Here is a 16,267-nt window from a genome sequence, read left to right as displayed (position 1 = left end):
CTGTGGGTAATTCCGATTGGTGAAGTCTGCACTGATGCAGACGCAGAAAAAAGGGCTCGGTAAGTGTGTAGGCTACTCAAACCCTCATGCCCTTTGAAATGCGACATTAAGACAGCCCTTAAGAATTTCGTCTGTGCAAAGTCTGAGTCCGGTCTTTGGGATTGGGCCCTGGAAATGAAACAGTGCTAAATGGACTGAGAGCACTGTACATGATGTTCTGTAATACCTAATAGCCGCTATAGTATTTATATAGTAGTCTTATAGTACTTCTATGTCCCAAAATACTATAGTATTCCTATAGTAGGTAAGGGAGTGCCCAAATGCATTGTTCTATGGCGATTTTATTGCTTCCCTGAGGATCACACAAAACTAGCCCGAATTTCATGACATTTGAACATGGAGGAGTTGCTAGTCCAGGGTTCCCAAACTTTTCCACGACAAAGGCCCCCCAAAGTTTTCAGGAAATACTACGCGAGAAACACGAAGACGTGCATTTGTTTGTAATGACGAGGAAGCGATGCAGGACATAATTTTGCAGTGGCAGTGGTTTTGCAGGTGGCAGTGGTAATCGTGATGCACGTGGTAGGCCTACAGACAGCAGGGGTAAAATAGGGCTCTGAAGAACTACAAAATCACCCACGATAGGAACTGATTTGGCTACTTTATTGTAGGCCTATAATAACGGTTTGTGGTTAGGCTAGTAATAGTTTACTATTGTTGGTTTACATCTTAGGCCTACTGTTTTCCTGTTCATTTGTTATATGGGTAATATGACAAAAAAGAAAGTAAACCTGCTCAAATATGTTCAACATCCAGTATTTACTGAAAGGTGCATCATTTTAGGTGCTTGCCATCCAGTGGCAAATTCGATGGGTAAATTTAGGCCTACAGGCTAGCCTAGGCCTACATATTTTCACAAGTTAATATAAGGATGTCTTAAATCTTAACACTGATCAAATCAAATGACAAAAATCTTTTTCTAAACAAAGCCAGATCCTACAAACAACTGACACATTTGTTATATTGGTATTGATCGTTAATTGGAGAAGCGCCGCTGGTGTAGTGGTATCATGCAAGATTCCCATTCTTGCGACCCGGGTTCGATTCCCGGGCGGCGCACGACGATTTTAATCTAACTTGGTAACATTTTCATGCTACCTTGCTTTGGAATCTAGTGAAACAGTCAGACATAAACCTGAGGCTCAGCTGAAGTTCCTCCATTGTTGTAGGCTCTCCCACCTTTCATGTTGATGAGGCGACTTGTTGCATAGCAACGTAGGAACACTATCAAGGAAGTGAAAGATTTCCAACCAACAACTACCTCAGCGTCGTGTCGTACTACTCAACAAGAAATCCTGCGAATTTTGCAGCTTGTGCAGCATACGGTTATTCCCGAAGCCGTGATTTTGTTATATAAACTGCGTGCAGTTAAACCATTTAGCTGAGTTAGTTTATGAAAGTTAACAGTTGTTAAGTCTCACGTTACATAAATGAGGAATTTGGAGGGTAAGGGAAAGACCGAATTCATGACTGACTGTCAATGGCGCTGCAAAGATGAAGATTCTGGGCTTAGCTGTGGAAACTGCCAGTCTTGTGTGCTTTCTTCAAAAGTCCTGCAGACAATTTACTGGTTTTTAAAAACAGGGGAATTAACCAAAAGGAAGTTTCTCTCTGGTGTTCTTGCTCGCTGTGAAAACTCTGGCATACTTGAAAACATCAGCAATGTCTTGGAAGTAACCATGGGGAAGGACTTTACTTACGCACGGTCCCGATTAAAACCAGGTCTCTCTGGAGACGCATCCCACTGCAGTTCAAATCGAGCTCTGGACCCCAAGATACTGAAAGATGACATCAGACAGACATGGGACTGGTTCAGTCACAGCTCGAACTGGACCAAGTCGAACTACCTCATGGAAATGTTGTCTCTATGCGACACAGAACTTCTCCACATCCTTGGAAACCTGGTTCATGTTCTGCTAGTTAGAGAAAAAAGAAACCCCCACACTTTGAGATCAGGTGAGGGCGAATTATGTGGTTATTATAGACTTAAGCCTATAATAGCCAGTAATATTTGTTGTTTGCTAAAGTTATTTTGTTAAGATGCTGTTATGCCTCTATTTAATTTTGGCTTAGCCTAATAGATTTTTTAGTTAATAATTGACACTGACCCTCACCTATAGGCCTATTACATTCTAACAGCTTTGGGTGACACTACAGAGGATGAGATCGCCTCGATACCAGAATCACATTATTCATTCAGCTCAGATGGGAATCCGGATCTGGAGCTGCTTATTTGTGCCAGCTCAGTGTATGGGGCTGTGGACCTCCCATTCCGGTGCCAGGCCGATGATGTAATGGAGAGTACCGTGGACACAGGCTGTGGCTCTCTCACCAGTAAGCTGATACAGCAGTGCTTGGGGGGCAGGGTGAGGTCAGGGGGATGGCTGTGTTCACGCTCAACCCTGGATGTCGATGATGAAATATGTCTTAGCTAAATGCCATTTTGTTATGTTTACTTTTTGAATACTTTTGTGGTCCTGGGTTCTACATGTATGTGCTGTGTGATATTGTAGTCTGCATCGGTCAATTTGTGATGAGTGAGTGAGTGTGTGGATTCACTTCACTTCTGTGTGTGTGTATGTGTGTGTGTGTGTGTGCCTGTTTTGCAAACCAACACGAGCAGCAGTGAGCGATGGTGGACATAAGGAGACCAGCTATGCCGGCTATGGGAGCGCGACGTCTGGACGTGACGAGAGAGATGCTAGCGATACAGACTCTGCTTACTCAGACGACCCTGCCCTCACGGTCGTGCCAAAGTCCTCTCGGTCCTTCTCTGGAGTCGGCCGCCACCGCGACTTCATCCGTCAGCTTCCTGTTCACATCACCAAGAGGATTCTGGGTACAAATTCTCTCTCTTGCTCTTTTTCTTCCTGTCTGTCTTTATTTCTATCTATCTATCTGTCTGTCTGTCTGTCTGTTATATGTTTGTGTGTGTGTGTGTGTGTTTTCCTGGATCAAGACTGTTTGTGTAGGCCACAGTATTGCAGTAATCAAGAGTTTAAGTGGAAGGTTTGATATTATCAACAGAAAAAAAAAAAAAAAAAAAAAAAAGCCAGGGCAGGTCACCATGGAGATGGTGACACAATCAGGGTGGGAACAAAACTTGTGTTGACTGTAACAGTCACTCTTACAGTATCCAGGTCACAAGTGGAGTGTCCACCTATATGCATGAGCTTGTCCTCCATCACTAAAGGTTTCATTGTGTTGAAGTCACTAGAGAAGAAAAAAATACATGACCTTAGCCTTATCAAAATGAAAGTATGCTCGGTGGAGCACACCTCCATTCTGTACTCTGCAAAACTATTGGCTCTTTCAGCCCAGACATGAGACCGACAGATTAGTGTATTATTGTAAATACAAGGTTATCTCTTTATTTGTTCATAATAACATTATGCTGATGCAGTAGATTGTGTTTCCACAATGGAAGATTAAAGGGGACCTATTCAACATTTTCTACTTAATAACACAGTTTGGAAATCATTGTGATGGTTAAATGTTGTGGCGAGAAAGGCGGCTTTCCCTGCTCCCTCTACCGTCTCCTAGCGGAAAACCAGCCTTGCAAGATCTGCACTAGCATCCCGGCAGTGTCTGAATCAGGAAGTCCTGTGAGAAGCGAGCGAGAACGAGCGAGAAACACAAAATACTTTAAATCCTCTGGTCATACACACGTCCCCTTAAAGCACCAGTTAGCCATGCCGGCTAGTTTTGAGATGGCTTCAATTTTTAGATGTTCATCATGGCTGAGCCAGTGAAAATACCAAAGAGACGGTTGTGAAATATGCACCCCAAAGCTGTAGGGGGAGCTCCGTAGAGAAAAATGCAACAACAAAATTGAGAAATCGACTGGCTCCTGTTGTCATGCATTTGCAAGCATTCTGTAACACCACAGAGCCTATTTGCATTTGTTTTTAAAATGTGTCTTGGGTGATCCGATTACAAGTGGTCAGTTCACAAGTGTAAACAATCACCAACACACATCGTAAACTGATCACTCAAACCACTTGCTAAGTTGGTCTGAGACACTTATTGAGACACATATTTTTTAGTAGTGAATTATTCTGTGCTGGGAAAGTCAGCTGTGTGCTATAATTCCACCACTTCTTGGAATAATATTCAATGCACGTTTGCTGATGACACAGCAGTAGTTGGCCTCATTTCAAAGAACAATAAGCAGGCTTACTTGAGTGAAGTAGACAGGTTATCTAACTGGTGCCAGGAAAACAACCACCTCCTGAATGTTACGAAGACCAAGGAGATGTTTATAGATTTCAGGCGTGATCAGCATAAGATTTATCAACCACTGATGATCAATGACTCTCAAGTGGAAAGGGTAGAGAGTTTTAAATATCTTGGAGTCCATATTACTGAAGACCAGACTTGGACCAAGCACATTAATTCACTGGTAAAAAAGGGTCATCAGCGTCTTTTCCACCTCAGATGCCTCAAGTACTTCAAGCTACCTTAACAACTACTGAAGAACTTTTACAGAACCATTGAAAGTGTTATCACTAGGAGTATAACAGCTTGGTATGGTAATAGCACTGAGCTAGACCGTAAAGCTCTGAAGAGAGTAGTGAGATCTGCCGAACGTACCACCAGAAGTGCCCTACCCAACCTACAGGAAATTTACATAAGGAGATGTCAGTCGAGAACAAGGAAAATTATCAGGGATCCCAGTCACCCCAACAACTGCCTCTTCTCTATCCTACGGTCTGGGAAACGTTACCGCTGCCTGAAGTCCAACACGGAGAGAATGCGGAAAAGTCCCCCCCCGCTATCAGGATTCTAAATGAGGATTGTAGCAGGAGCACCAGCATAGCCTAAACACTTTGCACTTTGGACTTTCTTTATTCTTCTCCCTTTATATATATATATATATATATATATATATATATATATATATATATATATATATATCCTTTGCACAGTCTTAGGGTCAGTGGAACAAGCATTTCACTGCATTTATAGGCTACCTGTATAATGCATGTGACAAATAAACATTTGATTTGATTTGATTTGACTAAAAATGGACTTTCTACCTTGCTATTAGCAAAGATCCTTAATATACTAATTTATCAACCGTCTCTGCTATTAGTCTATCTTGCACTCTAGAATCTTTGGTAAACAGGCTCATAGTGAAACCGAATCTTGGAATTTTACACTGTTATTACATCATGGTTGCCATGACACCATAATGTAACTCTTTAGCACCAGGCTAAAAGTTCCATTTGATACTCAATTCTTATGTGAACTGTAGCTGGAGCTGAATACTGTTGGTGCTTTTTTTTAATAAAAAAGAACCATGTCTAAGCTGGCAATGGGCCAAACCCGGTATGATGTAAAGGTGTATGCTATGGTCTCCCACAGGCCTTCTGGATAGCACCTCCCTCCTCAGCTGTCTGAATGTGTCCCAGCACTGGCAATACCTGGCTTTAGAGGTTCAGCACGAAGGCCGTGTGAAAAGGCTGCTGGAGAATAAGGCCATGTCCCTGCAGGTATGTTGTACAAGGGCTTAATTTCTTATATTATTAGATAGAAACACATCTGATCTCTTATTACAAAATAACACACACACACACACACACACATTAAGTGTTACCTCTGTATTTCTCTGTGTGCCTACTCAGGGGAAACCCAAGGTCGTCAATCCTGCCTTTGCCAGGTTCCAGGATGTGCTGGTTGCCGCTAGAGACGATGAGAAGTTCATGTACCTGTCCTCACGAAGTAGGAAGGTAAATGTAGCTAAGAATAGAGATGCGAGAGAACAAGAAGAGGTTTAGTGTGGGTGTGCTGCTATCCTTTGCTCTGGGTGTTCTTTAAAGCCGTCACACACTGACCAAACTGCTGTTTTCTATTATGACATATCAAAATTGCCCTAGAAAGGGCTAATAGAAAGGGGTCTATTAGAGCGATATGACGGCAACAGTCGCCCTGTCTTTCCACTTTCCGTGTGCGTTACTCCACTCACTTAAATAGATTCTATTCAATTTTTCCGGTCGCCTGTCGTCCCCATCACTGCCCGTGTGTGTAGGCCTTTACCTTGTCCTTTCTTGAAGCTAAGGTATTGGAAGGGGTCGAATCCGTAGCCTATTTATCGAAGTTATTAGGCATTGTACTTATTCAAACAAATAAGTTCATTAGACCAAAGCAACTTATGAAAATAAGTGTTGAATGAGATCAAGATAACACTGAAGCTTGGTCTCCTGGTTTCAGTGTAGAAAATTAAATGAAACTGTAGTAATTATCCAGAAAAGGCCTTTGTACCACTGGGCCACAGAAGCCACTGCTCAGGCAACCTGACTCATGTAAGCACCTGTTTGTTAGGACTTGTCCATTACAAATCCCCTAGGTAAACACCTAATGTCCACAGGTCCAAACGTAACCCAAACCCCAAGGACGCTGTATGCAGAACAGGCAGCACATTTGACATAAGGCAAACTGATGTCACATTATTTTATGGAAATTACGGCGGACCTTTCCACCAATATGATCAGTCGACTTCCTTCTAAGAACCCTGATTGGTTTGCCAAAACGTCAGTCACCTGCTGAGGGGATGAACCCCTGATTCTGAGTGGACATGTTACGTATAGGAAACAGGAGGCCCTTGGACTCCACTTCTAGCATAAAAGACAGAGCACAGCAGCTCCATCCATCAGTCCATCAGTGTCACCATCTTATGTCCATCTGCAGGACGGGGCGTTTGAGTCCGCCTACACTGGGGTCATTACCAAAACCGTGACAATGGAGGAGCGCAATGTCTTCTGTGGAGTGTACAACATCCTTCTGATGCACAGCAGGTCAGTCATGCCCTCCGCAGTTCAACACCTGCTGCCTTTACATTTACATTTAGCCATTTAGCTGACACTTTTATCTACAACGCAGCTTCACTGTTCCTACGCATGCCGCTCCTCTGGTATCATTAATAAAAATCTGTTAGTGATTTGTTTTCCAGGTAATTGCACAAAGAAACCACAAAATGATGCATTTCAGTCACTTCATTTATTCTATTTCATTACTATTTTCAGAATATATTATATTATATTATATTATACATATGATATACTGTGTATATTATATTATATATCCTGTTTTTTCCTGGTTGAGCATCAGTAGTGTTGCAGCCTAGACCTGCCATTGTGAATCCATGGCACTTTGGACAATTGTCTGCCAAATACAAGTCACTTTATTTAACTCCACTTCGCTTGCAGGGAGGACCCGTCGCGGGTGGCCCACTACAGTGGCGGGCAGCTGGTGGTCACGGGGTCCAAGGACCGTGTGGTGCGGCTGGTGGATGTGGTGGCGCAGAGGGAGGTGCCACCGGCCATGCATGGCCACGCCGGGAGCATCCGAGCCGTGCTGCTTTGTGAGGACCGCGGCCTCGTCTTCAGCGCAGGATATGACCTCAGCATCAGGTCCACACTCAGCTGCAAATACCCAGCCTTGACTGACTGTTTAAAAAATAAATAAATATTGGTTCTGTCAGGACCACTTTGTCAAAGACATAGTTGGTAACACTTTACAGTAAGGATACATTAATTATTATTAATTCACACATGAATTAATTTATGATTTATGCATTACTTCATTCATTTATATCTCATGAATCATCAGGAATTGACATGAATTCAAAGTCTCTCATTCATGACCTCTTGCATGAACAACATATCAACTAAAGCATTAGTTACGTTGGGAACATCATTCTGATTTATGATTTCTTAAGCATGGTCATCATGATTACATGAATTTAAGGTTAATTACTCATGATTTCATCATGTCAGTGGCCCCTTAACTAAAGTGGGAACAATGGCATGTGTTTAGTAAACTGCACAAGTTGTGTTCAAATCGGAATTTGAGTAGTGATGACTACATTTTTGGCAGAAAAATAAATCATTGTGATCATTCTTAATAAAACAAATCATAATGATGTGCCCACCGTACCTAATGCTTACTAGTTGATGTGTTGTTCATGTATGAGGTCACAAATGACAAACTATGAACTCATGTAAATTCCTGATGATTCGTGAGATATTAAGGAATGAAGTAATACATAAATCATGGATTAATTCATGCAACAATTCATGATGATTCATGTACCCTTACCGTAAAGCGTTACCAAATAGTTTTTATTTTGCATTTGGCAGTATGCTCTGTTCTGGGAGCCCCCTGTCCTTCTGTGTGCAAAGATAGAAAGCTTAAGGCATAGAGAGCAGCACATATGTGTGTGTGTGTGGTGTGGTGTGGTGTGTGGTGGTCACCATAATTTGTAGGTAAATAATAAAAAAAAACAGTTTTGTGCGGCACTTACGGCAACAGCAACAAAATAAAGCAGCGCTGCATTTCTTTTTCTCTTCCTCAGGTGCTGGAATGTGAAGACGGGCGCTTGCACCGCGCTCTTCAGGGGCCACACGGGCACCATCAACTGCCTGGACCTGCACGGCGACAGACTGGCGTCTGGATCCAAGGACGGCAGGGTCAAAGGTCAGACATCTCATCTGCCATCTCATCTCTCTTCTCTCTCTCCCTCTCTCTCTCTCTGTGTTTGTGTGAGTGTCAATTAAATGATAGTCTCTAGTATCATTCCTTCTCGCTTCAATATAATATTCCTTGTAAAAAAATAGACTGTGCAGAAATCTAGTAGTTCTGGAGCTTCAAAGTTGTAGCTTTTAACCCCCTTTCACAAGTGTGCTCTTTCAAAAAACAAGCAGTGCCGAAAACAATAGGATGTATGCATATGATGTAAGGAACTTGCTTCCTATTGAAGAATCTTGTGGTCTACATCTCATTTGGGAGTTTCAGTACCTCTCACCCACTATCCAAATCAGGACATGTGTTTTAGTTAAATGATCCAGAACCCAGACGAACCTCAGACGAAATTCAGATTTGCAAGTTTGTCTGGGTTCACCCAGGCTACCAGTATACTGTAGTGTCTTTTTTTGCCTGTTTCATAAGAGACTGCAGTAGTGCACTGTTTTTGTGTCCAGCAATCACTGGACTTACCAGTTGTAACATGGATAATGAAACTCTGAAATGAAGAGGTGCAGACCACAATAATTTTTTGGCAAAATTAAACCTTCCAGACCACAAGAGACACAAGTGTACTTCTTGAATGTAACACAGGTTCCAGTAAAATGGATTGTACACCAGATGTATCTGTCAGCTTGTGCGTCTCAAGCACATAGCTCTCTTGGGGTCTGAGTGCACTTAAAGCAAAGTACTATGTGTGTGACAGAAGGAGTGTGTTTGTGGTGGTTTTGCTAATGTGGTTTTGCAGTTTGCATGTAGATAGATAGATAGATAGATAGATAGATAGATAGATAGATAAATAGATAGATAGATAGATATACTTTATTGATCCCTAGGGGAAATTCAAGGAAGGAAGAAAGGAATTCAATGGAGATGTGTGTGCATTTGTGTGAGTGTGTGTATATGTGTTTGTTTATCCCTGTGCAGGTCATAGTATATGTGTGCGTGAAAATCAACCATTTTTGAATTATTAACTAAAAATGTGATTTAATTTGATTTGATTTGACCAAATTCATTATAAATAAAAATATCTCATGTACCTGCTCTGACCAGTGTGGAACTTATCGGGCAAGTGTGAGGAGTCGCTGAGGTTTAAACACAACCAGCCTGTCCTGTGTGTGAAGATGGACAAGTCCTACGTTCTGAGCAGCTGTGCCGAAGGCCTGGTCAAGATGTGGAGTCTGGAGACTGCCTCCATCCTCAAGGTGAGTGGACCACTGCAATTGGCGAGCTGACCAGGAGCAGAATTATGGATTGTTTTTCAGTTTGCATTGACCCAATGTCATAGGTTGATTCAAATTTAATTCTTTATTTTTGTGGTGATATTTAAAACTATATGAACGTATGAATGATCCAAGTGACTGGATATGTTTCTGCGAAATGAAGAAGTGTGTTTGAATGACACACTGACATAATAATGACATAATCATTAGAACAGTGTTAGTAAACATCTAAAACCTTTTCTGTTCCCCCAAACTGTATCAAGCCTGTTCTTTCTGCCCTACGCCTATCTTGCAGCCTCTTATAAGTCCTTCTCTTATATGTTGTGTACTCTGTGTGTGTATGTGTGTGTTGGCGGTTTGTATTGTGGTTGTGTGTAGACTCGTATAAAGTGTGTTGTGTTGTGTCTCTCCCTGTGCGGTAGGTGATAGAGGCCCATAAGGGGCCAGTGGGGTGTCTCTACATGAACGAGTGGCACATCCTGACCGGTGGCACAGATGGGGAGGTCATGGCCTGGAGCGTCAACCCCGACTTCAAGAAGTGTCTCATGACCTACCGCCACCCGATGTGAGTCCCTGTGTTAAGTAGACTTACTGCCCCACTTTGCATGATGTGAGGCATTTCACCTTTTTGATTTGACTTTTAGGCTCTCTGTCTCTCTCTCTCTTTCTCTCTCTGTCTCTCTGTCTTTCTCTCTCTCCCCATTTGTCTGTCTCTCTCTCTCTCTCAATATCTTGAATTTGAAGCATGCTACAGTGAGTGAAATATAACGTAAAACTCAAATAATAGAAATGTAAATTTTGCATTGTAAAATTCCAAGGTGCGTGTGTGTGTGTGTGTGTGTGTGTGTGTGTGTGTGTGTGTGTGTGTGTGTGTGTGTGTGTGTGAAAATGAAACAGGGAGGTTTTGTCACTGACGTGTCAGTACCTGCGGGCGATCACCGGCTGTCGGGATGGAAAGATCCGGATCTTTAACTTTGTCACAGGAGACTGCCTCAAAGTGATCAGGGCCTGTGGTCACAACACTCCAGTCCACTCCATACATGTGGCCGGAAACAAGTGAGTCATTCAACCCCACCCAAACGACCCAAACAACAACCCAAACAACGACCCAAACGACCCCTAATAGTACATCATCCATCCCTCAGCTTCAAGTTGTAAGGCACACTCAAAACGTGTTTGGCATCTGTTGTGCATGCTTAGTGAGGTTATAATGTATTGTAGTGGTTATTCTTTCCTTGGTCATTCTTTACATTGTTGATCTCATGAGAGGTAGGGTCAGTCATTTTGACACATAGTTGCTCTGGGGACAATGTAACAATACCCTTGTAATATAATTGACATATGTAAGTTGCTTTGGAAGTGTCTGCTAAATGAATAAATGTACACTACCGTACTAAAAGTTTGGAGTCACTTAGACATGCCCTTGTTTTCATCATTAATGTTGTAAATGACTGTTGTAAAAAGAAATGACTGATATTTAATGCAATATCTACATAAGTATACAGATGCCCATTATCAGCAACCATTCATTCAATGTCCCTAGGCAAGGCACATTCTGTTTACTAATCTAATATCATCTTAAAAGGCTAACTGAGAAAACATTGGAGAACCCTTTTGCAATTGCAAATTATGTGCAAATGCACATAATGTAATCTGACAACTACTGCTCTGATTAAAAAAAATCAATGCAACTGATCTCAGCTGGTATTCTGTCTATAATGGTTCTGCCGAATACCGAATCCCTTCTTTAAGATTCGGCCGAATACCGAACCGAATACCGAATCCCAGTCATGTCTGTGTTGCATGCATAACATCACCAAAAACTGTGAAACTGGGGAAAAAATGTAATTTACAAAGCATGATTATTGCAGCATGTGAACTGGTCACATTATAGACAGGATTATTCATGTTTTTTCTGTTCACTTTTTTCATTTACATTATTGGTAGAAATGTATATTAAACTAAATTCATTTTAACCACATTCTGCCTGTGAGCTAAACTATTTCACTTTTTTTTCACATTTCACATCTTTAATGTCATTAGGCTACATTGTATTGGTGGTGTGTAGGTATTGAGTGCTTGTCACTTTAAGAGCTCTGTGAGTTTCCAAGGAAGGCTGAGGGCCAGATGTACTAATGCTTTTGCGCCCACTTCAGGCGTATGTTTTTCGCAACGTGCGTGTAAAATCATTGCAAGGTATGTACAAACAGGCCGCAAATATGTTAAAGCGCAAACTGCCTGTCTCAGGAGCTGAAAAGGGCACATTGCATTTTTTGTGTCATGCATATGCATTCATGGGAGGATCCAGAGGAAAGTGGGAGTTTAGCGTAAAGAGATGGGAGGGGAAGCGTAAATAGCACCTAATTATGTATTCCACGGTATGTACAAAGACTGCTCGTTCCGCCTTGTAAAAGCAGGTGTTAATCCAGTTTCAGTTCAATGCATCAATAAGAGAACCTTTCAAAGACAACAGAATCGCTATTTAGAACAGGAGTTTTGTAAGTAGTAGGCTACTATCAAAAGCAACCTTAACTTTCGTTGGCCTTTCGAATGTCTTACTTTCACTTTTTTTTTGTCATTCACTTAAACTTTCCTACTTTCCTCTAGATTTGACCAATTTTCCATAGCCTACGTGCACAAGTAGTTTGAGTAAAACAACTGATCTTCATTATCCTTCTGCTTGTTGACATCTTCTCATGTATGGTATTATTTCATAATCGCTAAACGTTTGATTCTTTTTAATGTTGTCATCAGTTAACTTCATTCAACTGCGCTTGTATAGGCTCCGCCGTTCAGTTGTGGACGTTCGTAAATTGCGTTTATGGGCGGAGAAAGGCAGAGAAAGGCGCAGTTTACACTAGTTTGATAAATACGACGGAAACTTGGGTCTGACAGCGTTCGCAATCTGCGGTTTGTCCATGATGCTGATAATGCTACGTTCGCAAATGTACGTACATCTGGCCCTGAGTATCATAGTTTTAGGCAACTGATATGTGGATGCAATTTATCATGTTTTCTATGACACTAGTTAAAATAAAGGTTCAAAAACCTAACAACTGAAAGAATATCTATTTTGGGTCATAAGAGATAAGTCTCTCACAATGAATATTTCTATTATTGTGGTGAGTACTAAACAATGGCAGGGAGACATGACGTGAGGTGGATCGTTAGAGTTATCTTGTGTAGCCTATTGCAACGCTGAGTAGGATTCGGTTCGGTTTTAAAACAAGGTTCGGCAGAAACCGAATCCCATCAAAAAGCTTAAGATTCGGCCGAATCTGAAACCGAACTTTGGATTCGGTGCACCCCTAGTAATGACAGATATTTCAGTTGTGTTGTGTAATGTTTAACCTTTCACCATTGAACTTTGACCTCTCCTCAGCATGGTGGTGGACACGGATGCCGGGATATTCCTTCTCCAGTTCGCCAAGGTGCGCTGGGACTACATGTCGTCGTCCGAGTGCGAGGCGCAGGAGGAGCCCAGTGTTTTTGCCGAGGAGACCGAGGCTGACCTCCGCAAGCACAGCGACACTTATGTGAGGGCCAGGCGCATGGCGGTCATCGGATCGTCCAGTCACAAGCTCTTCCCGCTCGCTGACCAGGGCAACGAGACCTTCTCACACCACGCACGCAGTCTGTCCGCACTGAGTATGACACACGCCAGGGGTGAGGCCCTCTCTCAGTCACACTCCTTCCTTTACTGGTCACTGGCCACTGCCCACGAGATGGCTTGTTTTTTAGTGACTGATTTTTCTGTGTGTGTGTGTGTGTGTGTGTGAACGCTGACTCCCACTCATGCTTTTTCTAAGTGACTGGTCATAAGATTACATATTTTTGATTGATTGATTGATTGATTCACTGATTGGTTGGTTGATTAAGTAATTGATTGATTAATGTGTGTGTGTGTGTGTGTGTGTGTGTGTGTGGGTGTTTCCACAGAGGTCCAGCAGGAGTGGATGAGGCTGGTTGCATGGACCCCCCGGCAGCCTTACAGGCACAACCGTGCCTACATCGACCTGCAGCCCGAGTTCATGCCCAAGGGCCCGTCTGCCCTGTCCTCTTCCAGCGGACACGGCCACAACGCCAGTCATGCGCCCAGCACCGCCACCAGTGACCTGGGTAAGGCACCTAGCACTGCCACCAGTGACCTGGGTAAGGCACCTAGCACCGCCACCAGTGACCTGGGTAAGGCACCTAGCACTGCCACCAGTGACCTGGGTAAGGCACCTAGCACCGCCACCAGTGACCTGGGTAAGGCAGCTAGCACTGCTACCAGTGACCTGGGTAAGGCAGCTAGCACCGCCACCAGTGACCTGGGTAAGGGTGCCTGACCATTGGGCGGCTGTTGTGAGTCCATGCCACTGGACAAAAGTGTCTGCTACCGATACCTGTCAGTTTGCTTTTACTTTACTTTACTATAAGAAAGAAATGAATGAGGATGAAAGCAACCTGAACCTAGAAAGACAGCATTAGGTCTCACTTTAGGACAGTCTATCAGTGTACTATCACTGTATCATTTTAGTGTGTCATAGTTTCAGGGAAATGTAAATATTGGTATGTTGAAAGACACATATTATTTTTAAACTGTTTGTGTTCTCCCAGGTCGAGAGCAGAGTTTGACGAGTTCGGAGCTGAGCCGCAGCGAGAAAGCTCTGCTGCACCGTGTCCAGACCCGCGGTCTGCACCAGCCCGTGACGCCCGAGCGCATGCTGCTGACCATGGGCTCCTCCTCACAGCTGTGCCCCCTGGCCGAGCCGCTCCGCGCCAACCTGGAGTGCAATGCCCGCGTTCGTGACGCCTGGGGCTCCAAGCCGCCGCCATCGCCCCCCAAAGATGACCTCTGCCGCCGCCCCGACACCACTCCCCCCCCACCGACCGCGGCCTCTCCTTCAACGCACATGCACAAGGCCCCTTCTCCGCCGCTCCTGGTGGAGGGACGCCTGCAGCCTAACACCCCGAGGCTGCCACAGCAGTCTCTCTACAAGCACACCAACGTCATCTACACACCTCTGATGCACCTGGCCTCGGAACCGGACCCAAACCCAAACCCAAACCCAGTCCCGAGCTGGGGAACGAGGTGCCAACAAGCACGGAGCAAGCAGGTGCGCTCCTGTGTGACCTCACCCGTAAGGGCTAGCTCAGAGTTCAGAGGTCGAAGCCCCACACCTCAGCAGCATCAGCGCAAGAGACCCCAGACCGCTGGAACTGGAGGAGCCGCCGCTCGCAAGGTCTGTGGGCTTTTATTGGGCTCGAGTCTACAAAGCCTTTAAACCACACTCAGGCAGGACCAAGACATAGCAAAGCCTTTAAAGCACACTCAGGCAGGACCAAGACATAGCAAAGCCTTTAAAGCATTCTCAGAGAGGACCAAGACATATACCTATATACATATATGTAACCGCAGACATATAGCACATCATGCACTTCAGACATATAGCACAGACATCATGTACTTCAGATGTATAGCACATCATGCACTTCAGACGTATAGCACAGACATCATGTACAGTACTTCAGACATAAAGCACCTCATGCACTTCAGACATATAGCACATCATGCACTTCAGACGTATAGCACATCATGCACTTCAGACGTATAGCACATCATGCTTTTCAGACATAAAGCACCTCATGCACTTCAGACGAATAGCACATCATGCTTTTCAGACGTATAGCACATCATGCACTTCAGACATAAAGCACATTATGGTGTCAACATCATTTTGTCACTACTTCTACTGTGTGTGTGTGTGTGTTTGTTTCTGTATACGTGTAAGAGTGTGTGAATTATGTTTAATAGATAAGTTTGTATGTGTCTCTCTGACTCTGTCCACCTCCACCCCCAGGTGATGACCCCCAGTATTCCTCTAGCCCAGGGTGACCCCCCCTCACCCCCACCCTCCTCCACCCCACCACATGCCCCTGCGCACCCCCACCGCCCCCTCCTCCCGCTCCGGCAAGCGCCCTGGCCGGCACGTGGAGTTCAAGGCGCCCCTCGCTTGGCCCGGCAGTCACCACAACCCTCTCGCTCCGCCTGGCGGTCACCACAACCCTCTGGACCCGTTCCGCGAGCACGGCGGCTTCCAGCTGCGCACGGACACGCAGCTGGAGGCGTACGTGCGCCAGGAGACGCAGCGGGCGCGCCGGGAGAACGCCCGGGCCAGGGCCGAGGCCCAGAGGCTCCATCCCGGCGGCCACGACCCGCGGCGGAGGAAGATGACCGTGTGGAGGGTCAGGGTGAAGGGGCTTCCCCACAAAGACTTCACGAAGGAGGACCAGGTGTACGCACCAGAACTGGGGCCGGACGTTTACATTTGAAGAGGAGGAAGAGGAGGGTTTGTGTGCTGCGCGGAGAGTGGGATCATGGGAAATGAGAGGAGGAGAGGTGGTGAGACACCGAGAGATACTAGAATGTGTGTGAGAACACATAGCCTTAGAGTTATGCCTATTGTGGCACACAC

The 16,267-nt window shown here is 44.4% G+C and overlaps 1 protein-coding gene and 1 non-coding gene across 2 annotated transcripts in view; both read left to right on the top strand.

Moving 5' to 3' along the window:
• The first annotated feature begins 1,048 nt into the window (after positions 1-1,048).
• trnag-ccc lies at positions 1,049-1,119 on the top strand. Its single transcript has one exon. It is a non-coding gene; the product is annotated as a tRNA-Gly (tRNA).
• A 174-nt stretch (positions 1,120-1,293) lies between these two features.
• fbxw10 (F-box and WD repeat domain containing 10) overlaps positions 1,294-16,267 on the top strand; it is a 15,380-nt gene continuing 406 nt past the window's right edge. The window contains exons 1-15 of the mRNA XM_048233452.1: positions 1,294-2,016; positions 2,200-2,394; positions 2,684-2,899; positions 5,428-5,555; positions 5,688-5,792; positions 6,751-6,857; positions 7,269-7,472; positions 8,417-8,538; positions 9,637-9,788; positions 10,229-10,371; positions 10,704-10,862; positions 13,189-13,472; positions 13,746-13,925; positions 14,409-15,034; positions 15,653-16,267. The exon at positions 15,653-16,267 is cut by the window's right edge and continues 406 nt beyond it. Of these exons, the coding sequence (XP_048089409.1) occupies positions 1,491-2,016; positions 2,200-2,394; positions 2,684-2,899; positions 5,428-5,555; positions 5,688-5,792; positions 6,751-6,857; positions 7,269-7,472; positions 8,417-8,538; positions 9,637-9,788; positions 10,229-10,371; positions 10,704-10,862; positions 13,189-13,472; positions 13,746-13,925; positions 14,409-15,034; positions 15,653-16,180 (3,675 nt within the window). The 5' untranslated portion in view covers positions 1,294-1,490 and the 3' untranslated portion in view covers positions 16,181-16,267. The remainder of the gene's footprint in view (positions 2,017-2,199; positions 2,395-2,683; positions 2,900-5,427; positions 5,556-5,687; positions 5,793-6,750; positions 6,858-7,268; positions 7,473-8,416; positions 8,539-9,636; positions 9,789-10,228; positions 10,372-10,703; positions 10,863-13,188; positions 13,473-13,745; positions 13,926-14,408; positions 15,035-15,652) is intronic.

This window comes from Alosa alosa, chromosome 22, assembly GCF_017589495.1.
Source record: "Alosa alosa isolate M-15738 ecotype Scorff River chromosome 22, AALO_Geno_1.1, whole genome shotgun sequence".
In the NCBI taxonomy this organism is placed as follows: domain Eukaryota; kingdom Metazoa; phylum Chordata; class Actinopteri; order Clupeiformes; family Clupeidae; genus Alosa; species Alosa alosa.
This window is presented reverse-complemented; position numbering and strand designations above follow the sequence as displayed.